An 18,761-nucleotide genomic window follows, 5' to 3' on the forward strand; every position below is an offset into this window, starting at 1 on the left:
GCTGTAATACTGCTGTAATCAAAGGGCCGGTTGGAGTCGGACGGTGACTTATGTGGCAGGCGCGCAGGAATTGGATTGGTGGAACCGTTATCGTATGGGAATTTGCCAATGGGAAGAGAGTGTAAGACATTGTTGGGATGGGTCAGGCCGGCGAAATCATACTAGTTGGCTGGCCTTAGGGCTTGCTGGTGCTAAGGCTCGTGTTTGTCTCTGAATAATTTATGCTTATCCTTTACAGTTAGATTAGGGTAGGTGCGCGATGAGATTGATGCCCATTCACTGATCACTATAGGTTGCTTCTGGAAAGTATCATATCCTTGAATATGCAAGGAACCAGAGACTCGTTTCTGCGCTGCTGAGGACAACGAACAATGTTGGTAAAGTTGACGACCAGTAGCTGGGATATAGCACGCCATTAGGCAATGAAAACCTTTGCCAACCTTAATTTAATCATAATTAAACCGTAATAACGACGCAATAAAGTTACATTGGATGTCTCATGCCAGTCTAATGCGTGAGGTGAAACAAGGCCGGCCCTAAAAGAGCCTTAACAGCACTAAGAATGTTAGGCCGGCATCGCGTGGGGGACGGCGTCGTGCTTGAGACCTTAGCGCCGGTCTCTAGCCCTACCACCGTGGTCCCTTCTCCGGTGTCAATCTGTCACTGTCCGTCCGCAGTGGATCATATTCCATTCTGATAGTGCTGTCAACTCACTAGTAGCCAAATAGCACACCGGCCAGACACTAATGTCCAGTTACTGGTTCGACTAGGCGGCCAGATTATCCGTCTCTCACCAACAGGCCAGCTGGCGTGTGCGGAACACAGCTCGGTGGCCGCCCGGGGATGACTTCCCGAGTGGACCACCATTAAGGTTTCACGGGACGCACAGGATTCCTCCTGGATGGATCTGGGCTTCATGGCCGGGAAGATCCCGTCGGGGGCGGTTGGTCTGGCCTGTTCTGCTCGACTCCATTGGCTTGTCTCTGTCACATCGGCCCAATATGATCCCGCTCTGGTTTGATCCTGAGAAGCGTAAGCACTATTGATTTCGTCGTGCTAAGCACCTACTAAGATTCCTGCATTGCACTATTCAGGAATCGCCGGAAAGTTGCGCTTGATAGGACAGAAGAAGAGGAAGACCCAGTGAGTGATTAATATACACAACGAAAGTTTAAGAGATTGGTTTCAAGGAATGGCGCCATCAGTCGATGGCAAGAGTATGGGCATCACTCTCTGGCCTCTGTTGTTGGCCTCTTCTCTAGCGACACACGCAGCTCCACCGTCATATGAATGCCTCCCTCGTCGATGCCCCCACTTTCGAGGATAAGCTCTTCGCTGGGCGTGCGTTTGGGTTGCGGCGCCGCCGAAGTTGTCGACCGTAACTGCGAGCGCGGATCTTTGGACCAGGTCTGCAAAGCATAACTCCGGCTATCGTACCCTTTTCGACCACTGTACGATCGGAAATCGCGCACCGCACCTTTCAGCAGAGGGGCGAGAAAGGGAACACAAGTTACAATGTTCTAATCCAATTTGTCAGTGGCTCGGTGCATCATCCTATTCTCTCTCTCGTGGAAACCCACCCCGACGTTGAACTCAATTGTGCCCCACAGCACCAACATGGTCGAGTTTCCATCGCCATAAGCCACCCGATGGATTTGTGTGAGGCGGAGGATCGAGCAGATCGTGGTGAACAACCCCAACAGAAACAGACAAACCACTCCTGCTTTTTGTGCTGTCTTGATGTTCAGTTGGAGCAATAGCGGAATGGGAAGGATAATGATGGTGATGTCGCAGATGATGGTGAAGATGGCTAAACCATAAAATGTTGGCCCTGCTGGGAGACAGGATCCTGAGATATTCGGATTCCAGGCGCGCTCAACCTTTCGATCGCCTTATCAGCAATCTAGCCCTGAGACTGGGAAGAATTATCTCTCACCGGCTGGCAGTCGAATACCAGAACCAAGGTTCCCGCAAGATGACCAAGTGTCGAGATGGTTATTACGGCCCATATAAGGATTCGGTAGTAATTCTTGGACGTTCCGGAAATCAATCGCAGATAGTTGAGGCAGAGGGAAGCTTTGAATCCAGCAATTCCGAGTTGATAGAATGGGCGACCGGCATAATTGAGCTGTTGGTGTCTATCAATACTCTGTTTCAATCGGAATAGGCATATCGCATACCTTTGTGTAATCTGGAAGGTCTGCTTTGGGGCGCAGCGACAAGGGCAATCCAAGTCCATATCTGCTTTCTATTGATCCTCAGCAGTTGTTGTGTACTGAAAGCTTGTTCGACTCACGAGCGATGCACAGTGCGCTGTATATGATACTGAAGGCCTGGCACTAATTAGCGGTCGGATCGTCTACCACCAAAGGCAACCCACCATAGTCACCAGCATCACAAAGTCGGACGCTTCCAATCGGCGGGCGTTAAATCGAATTGCTAGGCGCAGGCAGACAGTAATAACCATCAACACGGTCAAGCCCAGGCATACCCCTAAAATCAGGCGGTATTGCGACTCGGCCTCCACTTCAGGCGAAGCATGGTGCACCCAGCCCATACTGGCAGTAAATGTAGAAATTCAAGGAAAAGGAGAGAGGAGGCATGAGGAAGAGAGGATATTTGCGTAGTGATTATGCAGGTCGTGATGTGCGCTGGCTGGAGGGAGATTTTCGATCCTGGGCATCGCAGGATCATGCTGAAGCCCTACAACAAGGGGTAAAATATTGTCCTTAGAGCTGAAGGAGGGTTCGGAATCATGATCCTTCAGCAATTAACTTCGGTCATGCCGAGAAAACCGTACTCAATGATATGAATCCTGGTGGGTTCGCAATCAAAATCCTTCGGCGACCAGAAGAATCCGGGCTGAATCGCGCGCACTAAAATCTCGAGCCCTGGTCTAGCGTAGACTTCAGAGCATTCACAAACTTCTGCAAGATGAAGTGGCCAGGCAGTTATCTTGACAAATATATTATAACGACTGGAACCCAATGGTATCCCTGCGGCCAATCCGGTTGCACTTCCCGTGGTTTTTTGCCTGCAGGATCCTGCATGTAACCTCCCATCCCAGCATTCCTTTCTCTGACTGCTTCTAACTCTTCGATTATTTCCCGCAACGCCCCCTGTCTTTTCTCTTTGCTTTTGTTTCTGTTCTGTCCTTCGGCGACAAGATCATAGATACAACATGGAGGAAAAGTTGCCGGGTGCCTTATCACAGGCTCTGCCTGTGGATCGCACTGACGATGCTGTGGAATATCTTCAGGGCCATGCGGCCGGCCCCGACAGCTCTCAGATCGATCTGCGGGCTTTGCGTCGAAAGATTGACTGGCATCTGATACCTTTTATGTTCTGCTGCTATGTACTGCAATTCTTGGACAAGGTCATGCTTAACGTAAGTCGTCGCAAGCTTTCCGCCAACACACGCCTCATTGACGCAAGGGGGAACACAGTATGCTGCCGTCATGGGAATGAAAACAGAACTGCACCTCGCCGGGAATGAGTACACCAACACCGCAACGTGGTTCTTCCTGGCCTATCTGATCGCCGAGGCTCCTAATAGTAAGTCATGTACCTAAATACCTCAACAAATATGAATACCGGGCTGATATCTATTCACTATCAGTCTACTGCCTCCAGAAAGTTCCCGCCGCCAAGTGGCTTGGTGCGAATGTCGCTCTCTGGGGAGTTGCTGCTGCAGCATCCGCAGGCGCCAAAAACTATGCGACCCTCCTCACTGCCCGTGTCTTCTTGGGTATCTTCGAGGCCACAATCGGACCGTCTCTGATGCTCATCAGCAGTCAGTACTATACAAAAAGCGAGCAGGCACCTCGCTTCACCTTATGGTATAACGGCTTGGGAGTAGCGCAGATTATTGGTGGTCTGGTATCCTTTGGCTTTCAGCATGTTCACCACGGGGCCACCCTTGCCGGATGGCGCATCATGTTCCTGGTCATTGGTTTGGCCACTGTGCTGATTGGCGTTCTCACTCTGCTTTTCATTCCCGACACCCCGATGAAGGCCAAGTGGCTGTCTGAGGAAGAAAAGGTGGCTCTCCTGCAGCACGTTAGTGTCAACCAGACGGGAGTGTGGAGTAGCACTATCAACCTTAAGCAAATCTGGGAAGCCGTGCTTGACATTCAGCTCTGGCTGTTGGTCTTGATCACCATACTTGTAGGAATGATCCTATTCCACCTTGCACTCTACTTCAAGCTAATCTCGTTCCAGATCTCTGTTTCTAGCGGTGTCGTAACCACCTACTCCGCCACTCTCATCTCCGGATTTGGATACTCCGGTCCCATCTCCGCCCTTCTCAACATGCCCTCCGGCATCGTCAGTATCTTTTTCACCCTCCTGGTTGGCTTTGGTATTCGCAGAACCTCCCACCGCTGGGCATGGAACGCCTTCTGCACCATTCCCGGCATTATCGGCGGTGGCCTCCTCTCTTTCCTTCCCAAAAGCAACAAAGCCGGTGTTCTCATCGGTATCTACCTGGTCAATGCCATTGTTGCCACTCTTCCCATCCTGTACCAGTGGACCATGGCCAACTGTGCCGGTCATACGAAGCGTGCTTTCAGCAGTGCTCTGATCGCCGGTTCCTTCTCGGTCGGAAACATCATCGGGCCTCAAACCTTCCAAGCCCGCGACGCCCCTGAATACCGTCCCGCGAAAATTGCGGTGCTGGCCACCCAGGCAGCGGCAGCTGTCATGTCTGTCGTGTTGTTCGCATACTATGTGTGGGAGAACCGGAGACGGGATAGCCGGTATGGTAAGGTGGAGGATTCGATGGTGGATGAGGCCAAGTGGGCTGGTCTGACTGATAAGGAGAATACGAGATTTCGGTATGTGTATTAAAGAGAGGAAGATGCGAACTTTAAGATATATTTATATAGCAGTCAGTAAGGGCTTTGATTAGGTCTCGGTTGCCTGATGTGTGCTGTCCTTGCATTTCTCTCAGTGCAATTGTATAACACTGCGTAATTATAGCATTATTAACCTCTTCTTGTAAATTTTCAGGAGGATCACACTCACATATTCTCTCCCCATAACTCATTCACGATAGTGAGCACCTAGCTCTCAGACAGATCAGGTCGAAATGTCCACATACGTTATGCATGCACATTACAATTTATACTGCTTATGTCATCTATACAAATACCCTACCCTTTCTGGATGGCCGATGGATCTCGCGCTCCACCGACCCGTCAACAACACGATCTATCTAGATATAGTAGCTTAACCACGATTATCCCCATGGCAAGCCGCATCACCAAATGCGCTCGTTATCTGCGAATACCACGCGCCGAGTTACCTATCCCTTGTAATCCTAGCGTACCTACCCCAACACCACATCTCCGTATCTTCACACGCGCGTCGTATCAAACAATCCGCTACTCTTCTCAATCAATGTCCTCCTTGAGAGTATTCCCCACTACAAACCTCCTTATTGATTCTAGTATAGAGATTGAGGAAGAAACTCTCCCCACATACCGGCCAGAAAAGTACTACCCCGTGCAGCAGGGCGAAGTGTTGAATAACAGGTACCAAGTACTAGCCAAGTTGGGTTATGGTGTGACTTCGACAGTATGGTTGAGTCGCGACCTGCAGTATGTCAGATAACCCCCTCTTCATTTAGCTTATCCCTGACAGTATGTTATCGAAGTGACTCGAAATATGTTGCTCTCAAAATCTATGTCACTGGTCAAAAAAAGAACCATGAGCTGGAGATCTACAACCGCATAAATGCTGTAGAAGTTGAGCATCCAGGGAGCGATCTCGTTCGCAGGCTCTTCGATCATTTCACCATCACCGGGCCCCACGGCCCTCATGTTTGTCTCGTTCATGAACCCATGGGTATGAGTGCAGATACACTCCTGCAAAAATACATCCCTGGAAAAACAATGACTCTGGACGAGATGAAGTCTTGTATCAGGCAGCTACTGATAATTCTGGACTTTCTGCACTCTGCTGCTCATATAGTGCACACCGGTAAAGACTCCTACTTCTACGACACTAACTGTTAAACTAATCCAAGGGAAAGATCTTCAGTTGAATAATTTGCTCCTTCCCATCCGTGATTCTAAGACACTGGAGAATCTCGAAGAACGGGAAGTCAATGATCCATCACCTAGGAAGGTGCTCAAAGACAGAACTATCTACCTAACTACTGTCTATAACCCCCGGGGAGACGGGCTACCCCTACTCTGTGATTTCGGCGAAGCCCGCTTTGGCGATGTTGAAAACAGCGACGACATTATGCCGAATATGTACAGAGCGCCTGAAGTTGTTTTGAAAGAGAGCTGGGACTACAAGGTCGATATATGGAATGTTGCTATGGTGGTAAGTTACCCCCTCAGAACTATTCTACATTGTCTCCATGCTGAATCTTTTATTGTAGGCATGGGACATCGTAAGTCCTCGTCACCTGTTCGACGGCAGAAACGCAGATGGCATCTTCGATGACCGAGTACACCTTGCGGAGATGATAGCGCTCATGGGACCTCCTCCGGCGAGTTTCCGCGAGCGGTGCAAACTGGCTTATGTTTTCTGGGATGAACAGGGTGAGACGAAATACTTTTTCAAGTCAAGTCCAATCTAACTAGACATCTCTAGGCAATTGGAAGGACCTGGCGCCGATCCCGGATATCTCTCTGGAAAGTTTAGGTGCCGACATTCCAGGAGAGAATAAAGAGGGGTTCTTCCGGTGGCTTCGGAAGGCCTTGCAGTGGAATGCAGAGGATCGACCGACTGCGACAGAGTTCTTGTTCGATGAGTGGCTGATGGAGGGGCTCAGACGGCCGAATACCGAAGAGACGAAGTCATAAGGCGGGCGCATCTGCTTGTTGGTGATTGGTATATGACATCTCCTTGCTTACAGTTGCATGGATGGAATATACCTATATAGATACTACTGTAACATTATATCCGATGGCCTTAACTGGACTTGAACGAAATATACTCTTCACTCAGCCAATATACAACAGCCCTAGCCACCACCGTCTCAGCCCACCCACCATGAAACCATCTCCACCAGCACCTCCTCTTAATATTGCACATTCCCCAAATCCTCCGCATTACTCTTCTCCCAAGGATACCTCTCCTCCAACGACCGAAGCAACTCCAAATGCTTCGCACTCCTCGGCCGAATAGACACATTAAACGGCGCTGGGTGACTGATGACTCCCGGGAGAAACTCCGGCTGAATATCCTCAACTTTCCCATCCTTCACTGGCTTTGAGATCTCAAAGACAGAGAGGGCTTGGGCGATGGTGAAATACACATTTACGTCAGCTAGAGTCTTTCCCGGACAGACACGACGACCGAATCCGAACACAAGGAAGTGGGGATCTCGTTCCGGTTTTGAGCCTAGGAATCGTTCGGGTTTGAATGTCATGGGGTCGTGGTATGCTGTTGGGTCGTGTGTAAAACCCCTGTATGCGTTGCAATGATGTTAGTTGGTGGTGAGAATTATATGGATCAGAGAGGGAGTAGAGGGAAGAACTGACCATATATTGGCGAGGATTGACGATCCCTTGGGGATGAAGTATCCTTCGCAGACATCATCCTCGGTCGAGGCATGGGCGACGCTCATAGGTACCACTGGATGCCATCGGAGCGTCTCTTTGACTAACGCGTTGATGTAAGGTAGTTGTTCCCGGTCTTTGTACTGCGGCAGGCGGTCTGTTCCGATTACGGTGTCAATTTCCTCCTGTGCCTTGCGCTGCGCTTCGGGGAAGAGAGCCATGGCGAGGAAGAAGCTGGCTATGGAGGAGACGGTCTGTTGATTGAATAGTAAGTACGGCATTGGATCGGGAGCAAGCAGGATGGGGGGGGGGTCCTTACCGTATCAGCTCCCCCGGCGTAGAGCGATCCAGCAGACCACTTGACAGTATTCTCTTCTTCGGATCCGGGATCAAAAGCACTGCTCTCGAGGAGGTTGGAGAGAAAAGACGGTACGAAGCGGCCAGTTCGCATCTGTTCCTTCACGAATGCATAAGGGATATCGCTGAATGCCGTGACATTCTTTCGATAGTGTTGTGCGATCTTCATGAACTCTGTACCTGGGAACCAGGTCGGGAGATACTTCACTGATTAACTAGTCAGTCTGTTTTGTTCCTGTATAGCTGCAGGCTATGGCTTACGGGGTGGGAAGAAGTCCACTGCCCATGTGGCTGGAAGCATGGCCATCGAGAAATCCTCCATTGCCTTGTCGGCCAGATCAACCAATGGGTCTCGATCATGAGGTTCGATGGTATATCCGTATCCTACTTTTAGGATGATTGCGCCCGCCTCTCTGGTGGTTTTGGTTCAGTATTAGTGGTTGAAAACAATGTATGGTAAGGGGTAACCCACTTGCGTATATGCTGCATCAACTTGTCCGGCGCATCCAGTACCCTCAGCAGAAACCGACCCACCTCCGCTATCTGGATCTCATTGAATCGAGCGACCGAATTGTTGGATCCGATCTCCCTATGCAGGTTCTTGCGCGTTGCTCGGATGCGCTGAGGCTGCTTCACCGCTCCGAGGACGTTGTTCCAGCCCGCCCTGTACAATTCATCAATTGATCTACGATATTATAAGGTAGGTCTTGTGGTCTCACATCTCTGCGAAGTGTTGCTGTGGACGCGAGGAGTGGATCGACGATCGTGACTCGAGTAGTTCCACCGCTAGTCGGGCATCGTTCAAGACGATGATGGTTTGGCCCATGATGCTGAGGGAACTGATTGGGCCTGTTGGCAGTCAGACATGCAGCCCTTCGCTTCAGGGTTACTTGGGTGCTTGATCGTACCATAGCGATCCTTGTGTTTCAGCCAGTGCTGCCAATCTTGCTGGTTTGGATCGGGCAAATCCCAGAGATTACCCACGATAGGCTTTCGTCGAGGACCGGGTGGTAGAGGCGGATGCTTGCTCTTGCGAGTCAAGAATGAGATGAAAATGTATGCGCTCGTAAGGGCGACGAATGCGCCCGTCCACAACGTTACTGGCATGGTGGCGATAGGGAGATCGAACATAATAGCATCGAGGAGGACAGTGTGTTAGCTGAGCGAAATCCCGACTGTTTTATATGGTAGGGTAGCTGAAGGAGGGGTCGTGCCGTTACTGCATAATTAATCTAATTTTTATTGGCTTTTGCGCTATCGCCTCCCTCTTCAATCAGAGATGCTGCAGGGATGGTGCATTAGTTCAACTGCTCAGCTCTCGGGTATGCATTGTGGTTGGTGTGACCTGGACCAGCGGCCTCCGATCAAGGTTGCAGAACGCCATCGTGATGCTGTTACGGTCGCTTCTGCAATTTGTAGCGTGAGATCTTGTGATTGCCCGGTGTTTCTTGGTGGCTGAGTCTTGTCGCAGGATTTTTTGTTGCTGATGCTTACCTGCTTCCCCGCAGTTGTAAGGATATCTGGCTGGACAGGTTCAGGTTTTCGTAAGACTTTTGCACGTAACTGAGGAACTTCGGTTCTCTCAGGTGCGCTTGGATTGCATTGGGTGTGGAATTAAGTGCCTTTTCATCGTATCATATATGTTGAAACTGGATCACATCTTGGTCAAGTCGCCGGCTCTCCTCATGTTTGGGGGGAGAGTATCTCTCTTTGATGATCGACTAGGGTTAGTCAATACCTTGAATAACCAAATTGAGCAAACCACTCAGTACGTCCGAGGAATATATTTCCGAAAGTTGAATTGTCTACCTGAACAGTGCATTCATTATAAACAACGTTCAATCGTCCCTCACCAATTGGTAAAAACTACCCTAGACATCCACTTTCTACTCAAGCATATAATACTAAGAAGTCTATGACCACCAGCCGCCCTCCATAGGGTTCTGGACACCCCGACAAGCTCTCCCCTCGATCCACTTTGTGGCATGGCCTATATTATATAGCGAATATAGACCCCTGTCTTTCAACAAATGGGGCTGTGGTTTAGTGGTATAATATTCCCTTAGCATGGGAGAGGTCCGGGGTTCGATTCCCCGCAGCTCCATTTTTTGTGATTTTTTTTTTTCTTTTGGTTGTTGTTCTATTTTGCCAATGTAGTTAGTATCCACTCCTCCCGAGATGGAGACTGAGATTGGCACTGATCCGAGACTCACCTCTGTCATCATGCAGACATGTTACTCCTTCAGGGTACTCACTCATTTGTCATGGCTCGTAGAATGTATGCCGCAATTGTCTGACCAAGTAAGTCATACCAGTATGTGTTCCGTAAATCGGAGTAAATCATGCAATGTTAGCCTGTCTGAAGCCTGATATAGTAGTCAATCTGTGAATACGCCACAACAACAACGCTCAATCCCGAAGGTCATATTCTATTCCTAGTCATTCAGCCCTAAGCTAGTGCAAAAATCCCACATCTAGCCTTCTCAAATACCACGACAAGATATAGTCTTTATATATAGAATCTGATCATGCCTCTCTGGGTCGACATGAAAAACTCCCCGCATCATTCACATCCCCATGCCCATCATACACCAGCGTCGCCGGATACCGACACAACTCCCTTGTCACCTCCGCCCCATCCGCCCTGACAGTCGCCGCACTTAACCGATCAGGAGGACTTCCCTCCTCCACCCAGCGCACCAATGCGCCCAACGGATCAACTGGGTTCGGCCCATATCCGGCCGAGCAGTGTCCCAGCCCAGGGGCAAGGAACACTCGATAGAACTCATCCGCATCTCCACCGTTCTTCCTATCAACCCTATCCCAAAATGCATTCGTCCACGACGCTGGGATCAGCTCATCCGCCATCCCATGCCAGGTCAACAGCTTCCCCCCTGCGCGACGGAAATCAGAGAGAGTGAAATCATCCGAGCCGAAAATGCCGTTGTAGGCGTCCAGCGTGAGACGGTAGACGGTGTCAAAGTCATCGAGATTCATATCGAATACATTGTAGCTCGGGTCCCGAAAGACAAAGTTCTTGATCCAGCCGATGATGGGAAAGAAGGGGACGGGTCTGACGATCGATCCGTTGATTACTTCGGTGTTTGCCGTTCCGCGGAATGAGGCGCCCGGTGGGAGTCCTGTCCAGAGGTTGGGGTGATCTGGGAGTTCGGGACCTTGCAGGATTTGCTTGACGAGGGTGGCGTGCTGGGCTGTGATGGTCACTGGAGAATCTGAGGCCATCTCCGGACATGGTACCATTTGGCCGACGAGTGTTTCGGGATCGAATGGGCAGCTCTGTGGGTTGTAATCTGATATCAACCCGTCCGTGGCTCCATCGAGTGGATCACATTTGTCGATGATTGCTTTTAGGAATGTGTCAAAGACGCACTGCGGCGGCGCTGCGGACTGGAACATATGCATCGGCGGCCAGGACATATATCCGATTAAACGTGGGAAATTGAGGGCTGGTGCACCGGCGAGAATTCCGTCAAAGAGACTCGGATACTTTGCCGCGGCAAAGTATCCCTGTCTGCCGCCGGTAGAGCAGCCGGTCCAGTAGGAGTACTTTGGCGGAGATCCGTAGAAGCGCTCGGTAAGGGTCTTCCCTATGATAGTCATGTCATAGATGGAGCGATGGGCGAAGTTCTCTAGCAGAGCGGTGTTGATGGAACCGTCGGGACGCAGAGCCCAGGCCCCCGTTTGGGGATTACTGGTTCCATTCAAGGTGAGACCGCCATCTGTTGCAGCTGTTGCGTAGCCCTGGCTGACTGGGCGAGCTGAGGCCAGGCCGATGATGCCGGCTGCGAGGCCGCCGCCACCAGTAGCCTGGAAACGGCCGTTCCAGTTGGCGAGGGGGAGCCAAACGGAGACAGCGACAGTGTCATTTTCACCCGGGTGAGTCAGGGTGAGCGATACGTTGCAGAAGTTGAGATTGTGGATGTCTGCGAGACTGTATGGCGGAGAGGCTGCTACGCTGTAGTTATAGACCTCTTGGCGGGTCATGGATATGATGTCAACCCCGGGAATATGCGGCAGTGTTAAACTGTCGCAGGGCTGTTGTTTGGGTCGCCAAAAGTAGGCGAGCCATGCTATGAAAAAGTTGGTGAGGTAGACTAGCATGATGAGAGAAGATGAGGTTCCCTTTGCGGGGTTGAGGTAAGGGATTGTGGGTTGGAGGGGATGGAGTTTATTCTTATAAGCTCGGTGACTCCGGCTCATTTCCAAGCGCCCAGAATCCTTTCCCATGCAAGGTTGAGATGGCGGCTCGCAAAACGCATGTAAGCATCAAGGTCCATCCAATAAAATTAAATCCTCAATATTTCTTTCGCGTGGCCATTCGTTGTCTCGTCTATCCCTTACGACCCCCATGCGTGCTCTTCTTTTCGTTACATGTTCTAATCTAGTTGACTTTCTACTTTTTCATTTCGGGGGATGTCTTCTTTGTGAATGCCTATATAGGCAGGGTAAGCGGCCTGTTTGGTCATCACTTAGGAGGGGTTTCGTCAGGGAAATAGTGCTAGTATGGATGAGAAGGAAGATCGTCGGTGGGACCAGTAGTCAGCAAACTGGATGTGTGTTGCATTATAATTTGTCGCGAAATTTACTGTAGCCAAGCAGCCTACAGATCCTTCGCTGCTGCTGCCTACGTGCCCTACCTACTTCTTTCCTTGGAGGATCATGAGGATCGAGGTGAACAATAGATACAGTCAGATACTCCGTTGCCTTGAGATAATTCATCATCGTCAGCTAAGAATAATCCATTTCATATTGTTATACCCAATTAAGCCTGCCATGTAGGATGCTAGCTATGCAGGTGCGTCAGCTAAAACCATAACTCCTAATTCCGGGCGGATATGTTATGAAATAAACCCCGAGACCTTGCTCAACGCCATAATCCGCTCCAGATGCCGCCGCTAAGCTAATATATGCGCCATACCATAAAACCGAAATCTAAAACAAGAGCCAGACTACCGCATGTTGACATGGAACAGATACTTCTGCTGGATCTGCGCCACATCATACACAATGTACTCATTGTACATCAGCCCCCTCGAGTTGGCATTAGTGGTTGGCACCTGCACATCGGGCATCAACACCCCCTTCAGATCTTCGTTGACACAGCCAGCGTCTTTCCATCCTCCAGGGATCGACCGACCGCGACCAAGGGTAGCAATCTTGGCCTGCCCTTTCGCTTCCTGGCCCGCGTTGTAGCTTGCCGTGTCCAGCTCATACATGGGATTGCCGACCTCAACGTCACAAAGGAGGAGTAGCCCCCGGTTTCCACTCCCCCAAGAGCAGCAGTAATTCGCTGACTTGGTCGACATGTCCGCGAAGTAGACACCTTTGCCGAACATGTATCCGCTGACGGGGGCCTCGGGCGGTGCAATACGTAGACCCTGGCTTAGGATACCACCGAAATTGGTGCTGCGGGAACCGTGCCACAAAAGACGGCGACAGGAATTCTTGATATTGGAGTACTGGGATGATTGGAACCGGTCTTTCTCGCCTTGGCGCTCGATGCGGAAGATGTTTATGACCTGTTACGGTTAGCTCGATTCATTAGAGAAGGTACATCAGATGCGAACCTTGTATTGAATGCCATGGGTGTGACCGCGAGACTGGTTGAGGTAGTTGGCCAGCTCAATGAATTCGGTTGATGTGTGTTCCACTGCTTAGAGTTAGTACTAGTCAAAGGGACAAGGCTCCAGGAATAAGACGTACATGGTGTCATCTCTTGCATATTCAAGCCCTGAAACTGACGGTCGAGAGGGTGAACTGTATCGGTGTTCTTGGCCTCTTTCATAATATTGTTCGCAACTTCCATATCCGTCAATGCCTCCAGCAGTTCGATCTCTTTCTTGAGCAATGTGTCGTTGCCCAACACTGGGGGCCTGTTGCGTCCAAACGCATGGGGGATCACGGTAAAGTATAGGTTGCTGAGGTGCTCCACTGCGGCAGCAAAGCTAGTATCATATTTTGTACTCGCCAGGGCAGGTGTGGCAATAAGCTCTGACAAATCCTTCAGTGCCTGAAAACCGTTCTGGAGGGTGCGCTTGCTCAGTTTTCCCAAAGGCAATTTCTGAGCGTCGTAGGACATGGAGGCCATGGTGGACTGAAAAAGATCCTTGTTGAAGATGAATGACACGAGGTCTTGGATAGGTGGCGATAAGGTGCATTTCACTTCCTCTACCTTGGGCTTGGTGGGTTTCTTCGCGACGACTTTGTCTTCACCCTCGTCTTCGTCTTCCGTGTCGTCCTCGTAGTTCTTTTCAATGAAGGTATATTTACCCTTCTTTGGTGGATCCAAGCGTTTCTCCCAGGTCAAGCCTGACTTGTCCTTGAACTTTTTCTTGAACTCATACTCTGCCTCATCCAAGTTCCCATTACCCAGTAAAGCATTTTGTCCATGTTCGCCCACCCGGCCCCAGTGGGTCCAAGTTTTGAACTCGTTGTTTCTGTGGAGAAGCTGAATGCGGTAGAATTTGTTGTTATTATTGGTCGCACTCGTCTGATTAAGTGTCGCATCCCAGATGAGGCCAGTGGGATCAATGTATACGGCATGAGTTACTATTAACGGTTAGTTTTTCCTCCAACTTGATCAAGAGTTGGTGCCTATTACCTCGAAGAGGACATATTTCATCAACAGGAACGTTGATTCCTTTGGTGCCAACCGTCTGTGCGTCCTTGAGCTTCTTCGTACTTCCATCCTCATTGATTCCCAGAGCCTCTTCTAAGGTACGCTTCTTTGGACTTTCCGGTCCATCATCTTTCTTGACGTCGGAGCCCATCAGGAATTTCTTCTCATCCAACTTCTTTCCTTCACTGTCTGACTCGATAAGCCAGTCCAGGGAGACGATGTTGCAGGTGTAGACCTTGCGAGCCTGCGTGTCTATAATTTGTCAGGAGAAGGGGTACAGACAGGCTCGGCTTGTACTCACATTTGACACTCTTGTTGTCCACTTCCCTCTGAGTGGTCACTAGGTGGGTGCAATCTTCTGTTACCGCTGAGCTGAATGTTCCCCCATGACGCTGAACGATAGTCTTCAGACTTGCTGTTGCAAGAGCGTAGAGTCAGTATGTGACTTCTGGCGGTGAAGTCAGACATGCTCACCTTGTGTATAGCCGCGAAAGGACCCAGCAACGGCTATGACCAAGCCCTTGAAAGCTTGGCCGGTCATGGTGATGAGTAAAATGGGAGATGTGAGATGTGAGAAAGGATGAAACTAGGAGAGAAAGGGGAGAAAAGATACAGTGAAATTGAGGGAATAGGAGGTAGTGAGAGTAGCGGATAAGAGCAATAATGTCGTGAGATTTTAGTCAGGAGGATCAGAGGCAGAGGGGAGTAGTTCCGGATAGCGGAAGGTACTCGTGATATGATGCTTGAAGAAGACGGACAAGAGAGATGGGAGAAACATGATTATATAGAGGTGAGCATGAGGCGGAGATCTAGTGGAAGGTGATATTGTTTTGTCTGCAATGCCCCAGCCTGAGGCTCCCGTGGCTGCTGCTGCCTGAGCTCTGGGGGAATTGCCGAGCCAGATGTGATGTGATTGGTCAGAGCTTGGGTGGGCCTCCAGGCACCAGTCGCGCACGTGATTCTGCCTGTGCGGACTGCGGAGAGGCTCCCTGGAAGTTTGAGTGTGCGAGATCTTCAGGGTCTAATTTATCAGGCAGCAAAGGCCTCTTAGTTTAGTAGGACCAAGCGACAGCTCTAATTGTGCGAGGTGGGCATTATCTTGCCTGTAGGCGTGTTGTATTTCAAATGTTCATATTTGGCAAATGGCTGGAGGTAGATCAGCTAGTATATATACAATGTACCATTGTGAAAGAATAGAGTATGAATACGATAGAAACAAGTAAAAGAAAAAAGAAAAAAAAAAAAAGTTGGGGATGCTGATGAAGATGAAACAGACACCATCACTGATCGAGACGCAAAAAGTAAAGAGAAGTAATCAAGCCAGTCGCCAGTTTTGGCGCTGCTGGGAATCGAACCCAGGTCGAAACGGCGCTGCGGAAAACCACAACGTTTCATGATGACCACTACACTACAGCACCTTGATTACATAAATTTGCGGATATTATTGCCTACATAACTGAAGAGTACAGAGATGGCGGTAAAGGCACAAGCAAGCAGTCCTGATAGCATCTGCCGCCAACATCTCAACACCGAACAACACAACACTGCTACCAAACATCGTACGGGATACGCGCGTCTAATCATTATCAATATTCAGATTATCCACATTAATATTAATGATGTACAGGGTATGAAAAATAGCAATCGCCCAAATAGCTATATGCAAAACTTTTGTTGATTAATGATCCCTTTAGTGCTCCGCGACGCCGTTCTCCTCCACCGGATCCTCCGCATGAGACTCGGCAACCTTATCATAAAACGGAGCAAACTTGCTCCGCTTCCTCAGGTTCTTACCATAGAAATAGAAAGCAACCGGGATAGGCACCAGAATAGACGCCACGCAGCCCAGCAGCGTGGCGGCCCACTGAATGCCCATGTTGTTGAACATCTGACGCGAGAAGAGGGGGAAGCTGGCTGCCACCAGGGAACGACAGAAGGTGTTCGCTGCGATAGCCGATGCGGCACTGGAAGATTGATTAGTACAGGGTTCATCGGCAAGGGACAAGCCTAGGCAACTTACAACATCAGGTAGGTATCAATCAGATAGTTGAACAGCTGGATGAAGATGATCAACAGACCAAATCCAGTGAACAATCCACTCAGTGTGGGTACAATCCAATGGATACTCTTCGTGAAACCGGTCCAACCGAACCAGAACAGCCCTGCAGCGAAGAGCACACCACCGATAATCACAGGCGGCAAACGCCATTCAGGGACGGGAATGCCCCCATTGGCCTCTAACTTCTTGTTGTACCCCCGACTAGCGAAAATGATATAGGAGGCCGCAATGAACAAACCAACCACCATGCCGAATAACGTCAATCCACCAACACCAGCAGACATGCCGTACACGCCCTGGAAGACGAGTGTGTAGGCTGTCAGGAAGCAGTACAACAAGCCATAGATGAAACTGAGATAGATTGTCACCGCCAGAATCAATGGCTCGCCAAAGAGCAGCCGAAGGGGACGGGAGAAGTTGTTGACGAGTAACTCCCGCAAGTCAACCTCGATTTCCTCCTGCTTGGCGTGGATGCCCCAGTTCTTTGTGCGACGGCGCAGTTCCGAAGCTTTTGAGACCAGAATAATCGGCGGATAGGATTCCTTCAAAAAGAACATGTTCAACACGAAGGCGGCATAGCCCATGAACGCGGGAATGTAGGCGGTCCAGCGCCAACCGAGGTACGATGAGTTGATGAAACCACCGATAAATGGAGCCAGAAGCGGACCCAGGAACACTGTGCTGGAGAACATGGCAATAGCGACACCACGGGTGCGGTTGTTATAGATATCGGAGAAAACGGCAGCCACAACCGCCAGCGGACAACTGCCAAAGACACCACAGAAGAAGCGACAGATCATGATCGTCTGCAAATCCTTGGCGACAGCGACAGCGGTGTTGAAAATACCGAATCCCAACATAGCCACCAGAATGGGTGGCTTCCGTCCCTTCAGCTCGGAGAGGGGTGCCCACACCAAGGGTCCGGACGCATAACCGCAGATATACAACGAACTCGACAGGGTGGCGACTTCAATGCCTACACCGAACACCCGCGCAACGTTGGTGGTAGAGGAGCTGAAGATAGCCGAATCGAAGGTACTGCAGATACTGGTGAAGGCGAGGATGGCGCTGATGTAAATCCTAGGCGAGTCATAAGTCAGTATTCAGCCGATCAACATGCCTGTTATGCGCGACGGGGTTGCGATGACATACTTCGTCCCCAATTTCCAGTTCTGGGGGTATAGAGGATCCTCGGGGCCGTCAAATTCGACGACATAGTCTTCTCGATCGGGAAGAGGGGGTGGATAATCCTTGTTGGCGCCCATGCGAGGTAAGGGCGCTCGGGAGGCGCGAGACTTGACGCTTTCACCCACGGTCAACTGATGCTGAAGCCGTTGGGTTTCGATTCTGCTTAGGGCATGGGAAGTGGCCGTGCGATGACGCTCTAGGTCGAGTTCAGTGTTTCGCGAATGGAGAGTGTGCAGCTGGGGATTGTATTCAATCGAGCTACTATAACTGGTCGAGCCAGTGGTGCCTGAAGATGATGGCCTCTCGAGGCCTTCCTCCTTGCTCGCGCCATTAGTATGGGGCCGAGCATCGACCTCCGCCATCTCTAGTTGCTCGTCGATGGGAGACATAATGACAGCCAGCGGGGAGCAGGATCTGGTCTGATCTGGACGACGGGGCCCTGGAGCCAGGGATAACAGGATTTGCTTGCACGCAGAGGGACCGACAGGGACCAACAAAGACTGAGCGATGGGGGTCTAGCCTGAATAATAAACGAAAACAGCTTGCTTGCCTCCACTGGTGTGGCTCCTAGGCCAGCATCCGATTTATCCGTCCTGCACTCGGGAGACCCACCGTGAACGGCTGCCATTCCTCATTGCGATTGCCGATTGAATGATCACCGGGGACATGCCAGGAGGGTATCTAGGCGGGTATTTAGTTTGACGGGGAGTATATGACTTCCATGGCATCTGTTGAGTATGATGGTGGCACGTCTCATTCCTAATTCCCAATATTCGCCAGATTTCTGAGGGGTCGAGTGATTGCTGCCTGAGGCAGCATATGCAGAGCCCCTCGCACGCCAAGGCTGAACTCCGCCTCCCTGACGTCATGCGCACGAGTCATTAGTCAGGCCTGCAAATCTTTCTGCAGGATTTGCATAGAATTTTCGCCTGGTTCGATCCGCCAGCCAGACCACTCTGGCACTATCGATCCGCTTCTAGTAATGGACGCCGTGCCCAAT

General features: G+C 50.4%; 7 protein-coding genes and 1 non-coding gene across 8 annotated transcripts; 2 read left to right on the top strand and 6 right to left on the bottom strand.

The window, feature by feature from the left end:
- Window positions 1–1,226: 1,226 nt before the first annotated feature.
- AKAW2_31433A (uncharacterized protein) lies at window positions 1,227–2,557 on the bottom strand (the record flags this gene model as incomplete). Its single annotated transcript, XM_041688058.1, has 6 exons — window positions 1,227–1,520; window positions 1,581–1,880; window positions 1,937–2,128; window positions 2,181–2,248; window positions 2,297–2,333; window positions 2,381–2,557. The coding sequence occupies 6 exons, from the start codon at window positions 2,555–2,557 to the stop codon at window positions 1,227–1,229; spliced, it is 1,068 nt and encodes a 355-aa protein (XP_041541880.1).
- A 624-nt stretch (window positions 2,558–3,181) lies between these two features.
- Window positions 3,182–4,848, top strand: AKAW2_31434S (putative MFS transporter; the record flags this gene model as incomplete). The annotated part of the gene is made up of 3 exons (XM_041688059.1): window positions 3,182–3,388; window positions 3,447–3,555; window positions 3,620–4,848. The coding sequence occupies 3 exons, from the start codon at window positions 3,182–3,184 to the stop codon at window positions 4,846–4,848; spliced, it is 1,545 nt and encodes a 514-aa protein (XP_041541881.1).
- Window positions 4,849–5,247: 399 nt separating this feature from the next.
- Window positions 5,248–6,592, top strand: AKAW2_31435S (uncharacterized protein; the record flags this gene model as incomplete). Its single annotated transcript, XM_041688060.1, has 4 exons — window positions 5,248–5,600; window positions 5,657–5,982; window positions 6,035–6,333; window positions 6,392–6,592. 4 exons carry the CDS (start codon window positions 5,248–5,250, stop codon window positions 6,590–6,592), a joined length of 1,179 nt encoding a protein of 392 aa, XP_041541882.1.
- A 444-nt stretch (window positions 6,593–7,036) lies between these two features.
- On the bottom strand, window positions 7,037–9,005 carry AKAW2_31436A (cytochrome P450; the record flags this gene model as incomplete). The annotated part of the gene is made up of 7 exons (XM_041688061.1): window positions 7,037–7,424; window positions 7,500–7,771; window positions 7,837–8,081; window positions 8,136–8,287; window positions 8,347–8,538; window positions 8,594–8,723; window positions 8,783–9,005. The coding sequence occupies 7 exons, from the start codon at window positions 9,003–9,005 to the stop codon at window positions 7,037–7,039; spliced, it is 1,602 nt and encodes a 533-aa protein (XP_041541883.1).
- Window positions 9,006–10,400: 1,395 nt separating this feature from the next.
- Window positions 10,401–11,996, bottom strand: AKAW2_31437A (uncharacterized protein; the record flags this gene model as incomplete). The annotated part of the gene is made up of 1 exon (XM_041688062.1): window positions 10,401–11,996. The coding sequence occupies one exon, from the start codon at window positions 11,994–11,996 to the stop codon at window positions 10,401–10,403; it is 1,596 nt and encodes a 531-aa protein (XP_041541884.1).
- An 848-nt stretch (window positions 11,997–12,844) lies between these two features.
- Window positions 12,845–15,055, bottom strand: AKAW2_31438A (putative poly(ADP)-ribose polymerase PARP; the record flags this gene model as incomplete). Its single annotated transcript, XM_041688063.1, has 6 exons — window positions 12,845–13,414; window positions 13,463–13,545; window positions 13,599–14,444; window positions 14,497–14,766; window positions 14,816–14,929; window positions 14,989–15,055. 6 exons carry the CDS (start codon window positions 15,053–15,055, stop codon window positions 12,845–12,847), a joined length of 1,950 nt encoding a protein of 649 aa, XP_041541885.1.
- A 793-nt stretch (window positions 15,056–15,848) lies between these two features.
- Window positions 15,849–15,932, bottom strand: AKAW2_t30024A. Its single transcript has one exon. It is a non-coding gene; the product is annotated as a tRNA-His (tRNA).
- Window positions 15,933–16,204: 272 nt separating this feature from the next.
- On the bottom strand, window positions 16,205–18,150 carry AKAW2_31439A (MFS transporter; the record flags this gene model as incomplete). Its single annotated transcript, XM_041688064.1, has 3 exons — window positions 16,205–16,478; window positions 16,535–17,653; window positions 17,726–18,150. 3 exons carry the CDS (start codon window positions 18,148–18,150, stop codon window positions 16,205–16,207), a joined length of 1,818 nt encoding a protein of 605 aa, XP_041541886.1.
- Between the last annotated feature and the right edge of the window lie 611 nt (window positions 18,151–18,761).

Source organism: Aspergillus luchuensis, chromosome 3, assembly GCF_016861625.1.
Source record: "Aspergillus luchuensis IFO 4308 DNA, chromosome 3, nearly complete sequence".
In the NCBI taxonomy this organism is placed as follows: Eukaryota; Fungi; Ascomycota; class Eurotiomycetes; order Eurotiales; family Aspergillaceae; genus Aspergillus; species Aspergillus luchuensis.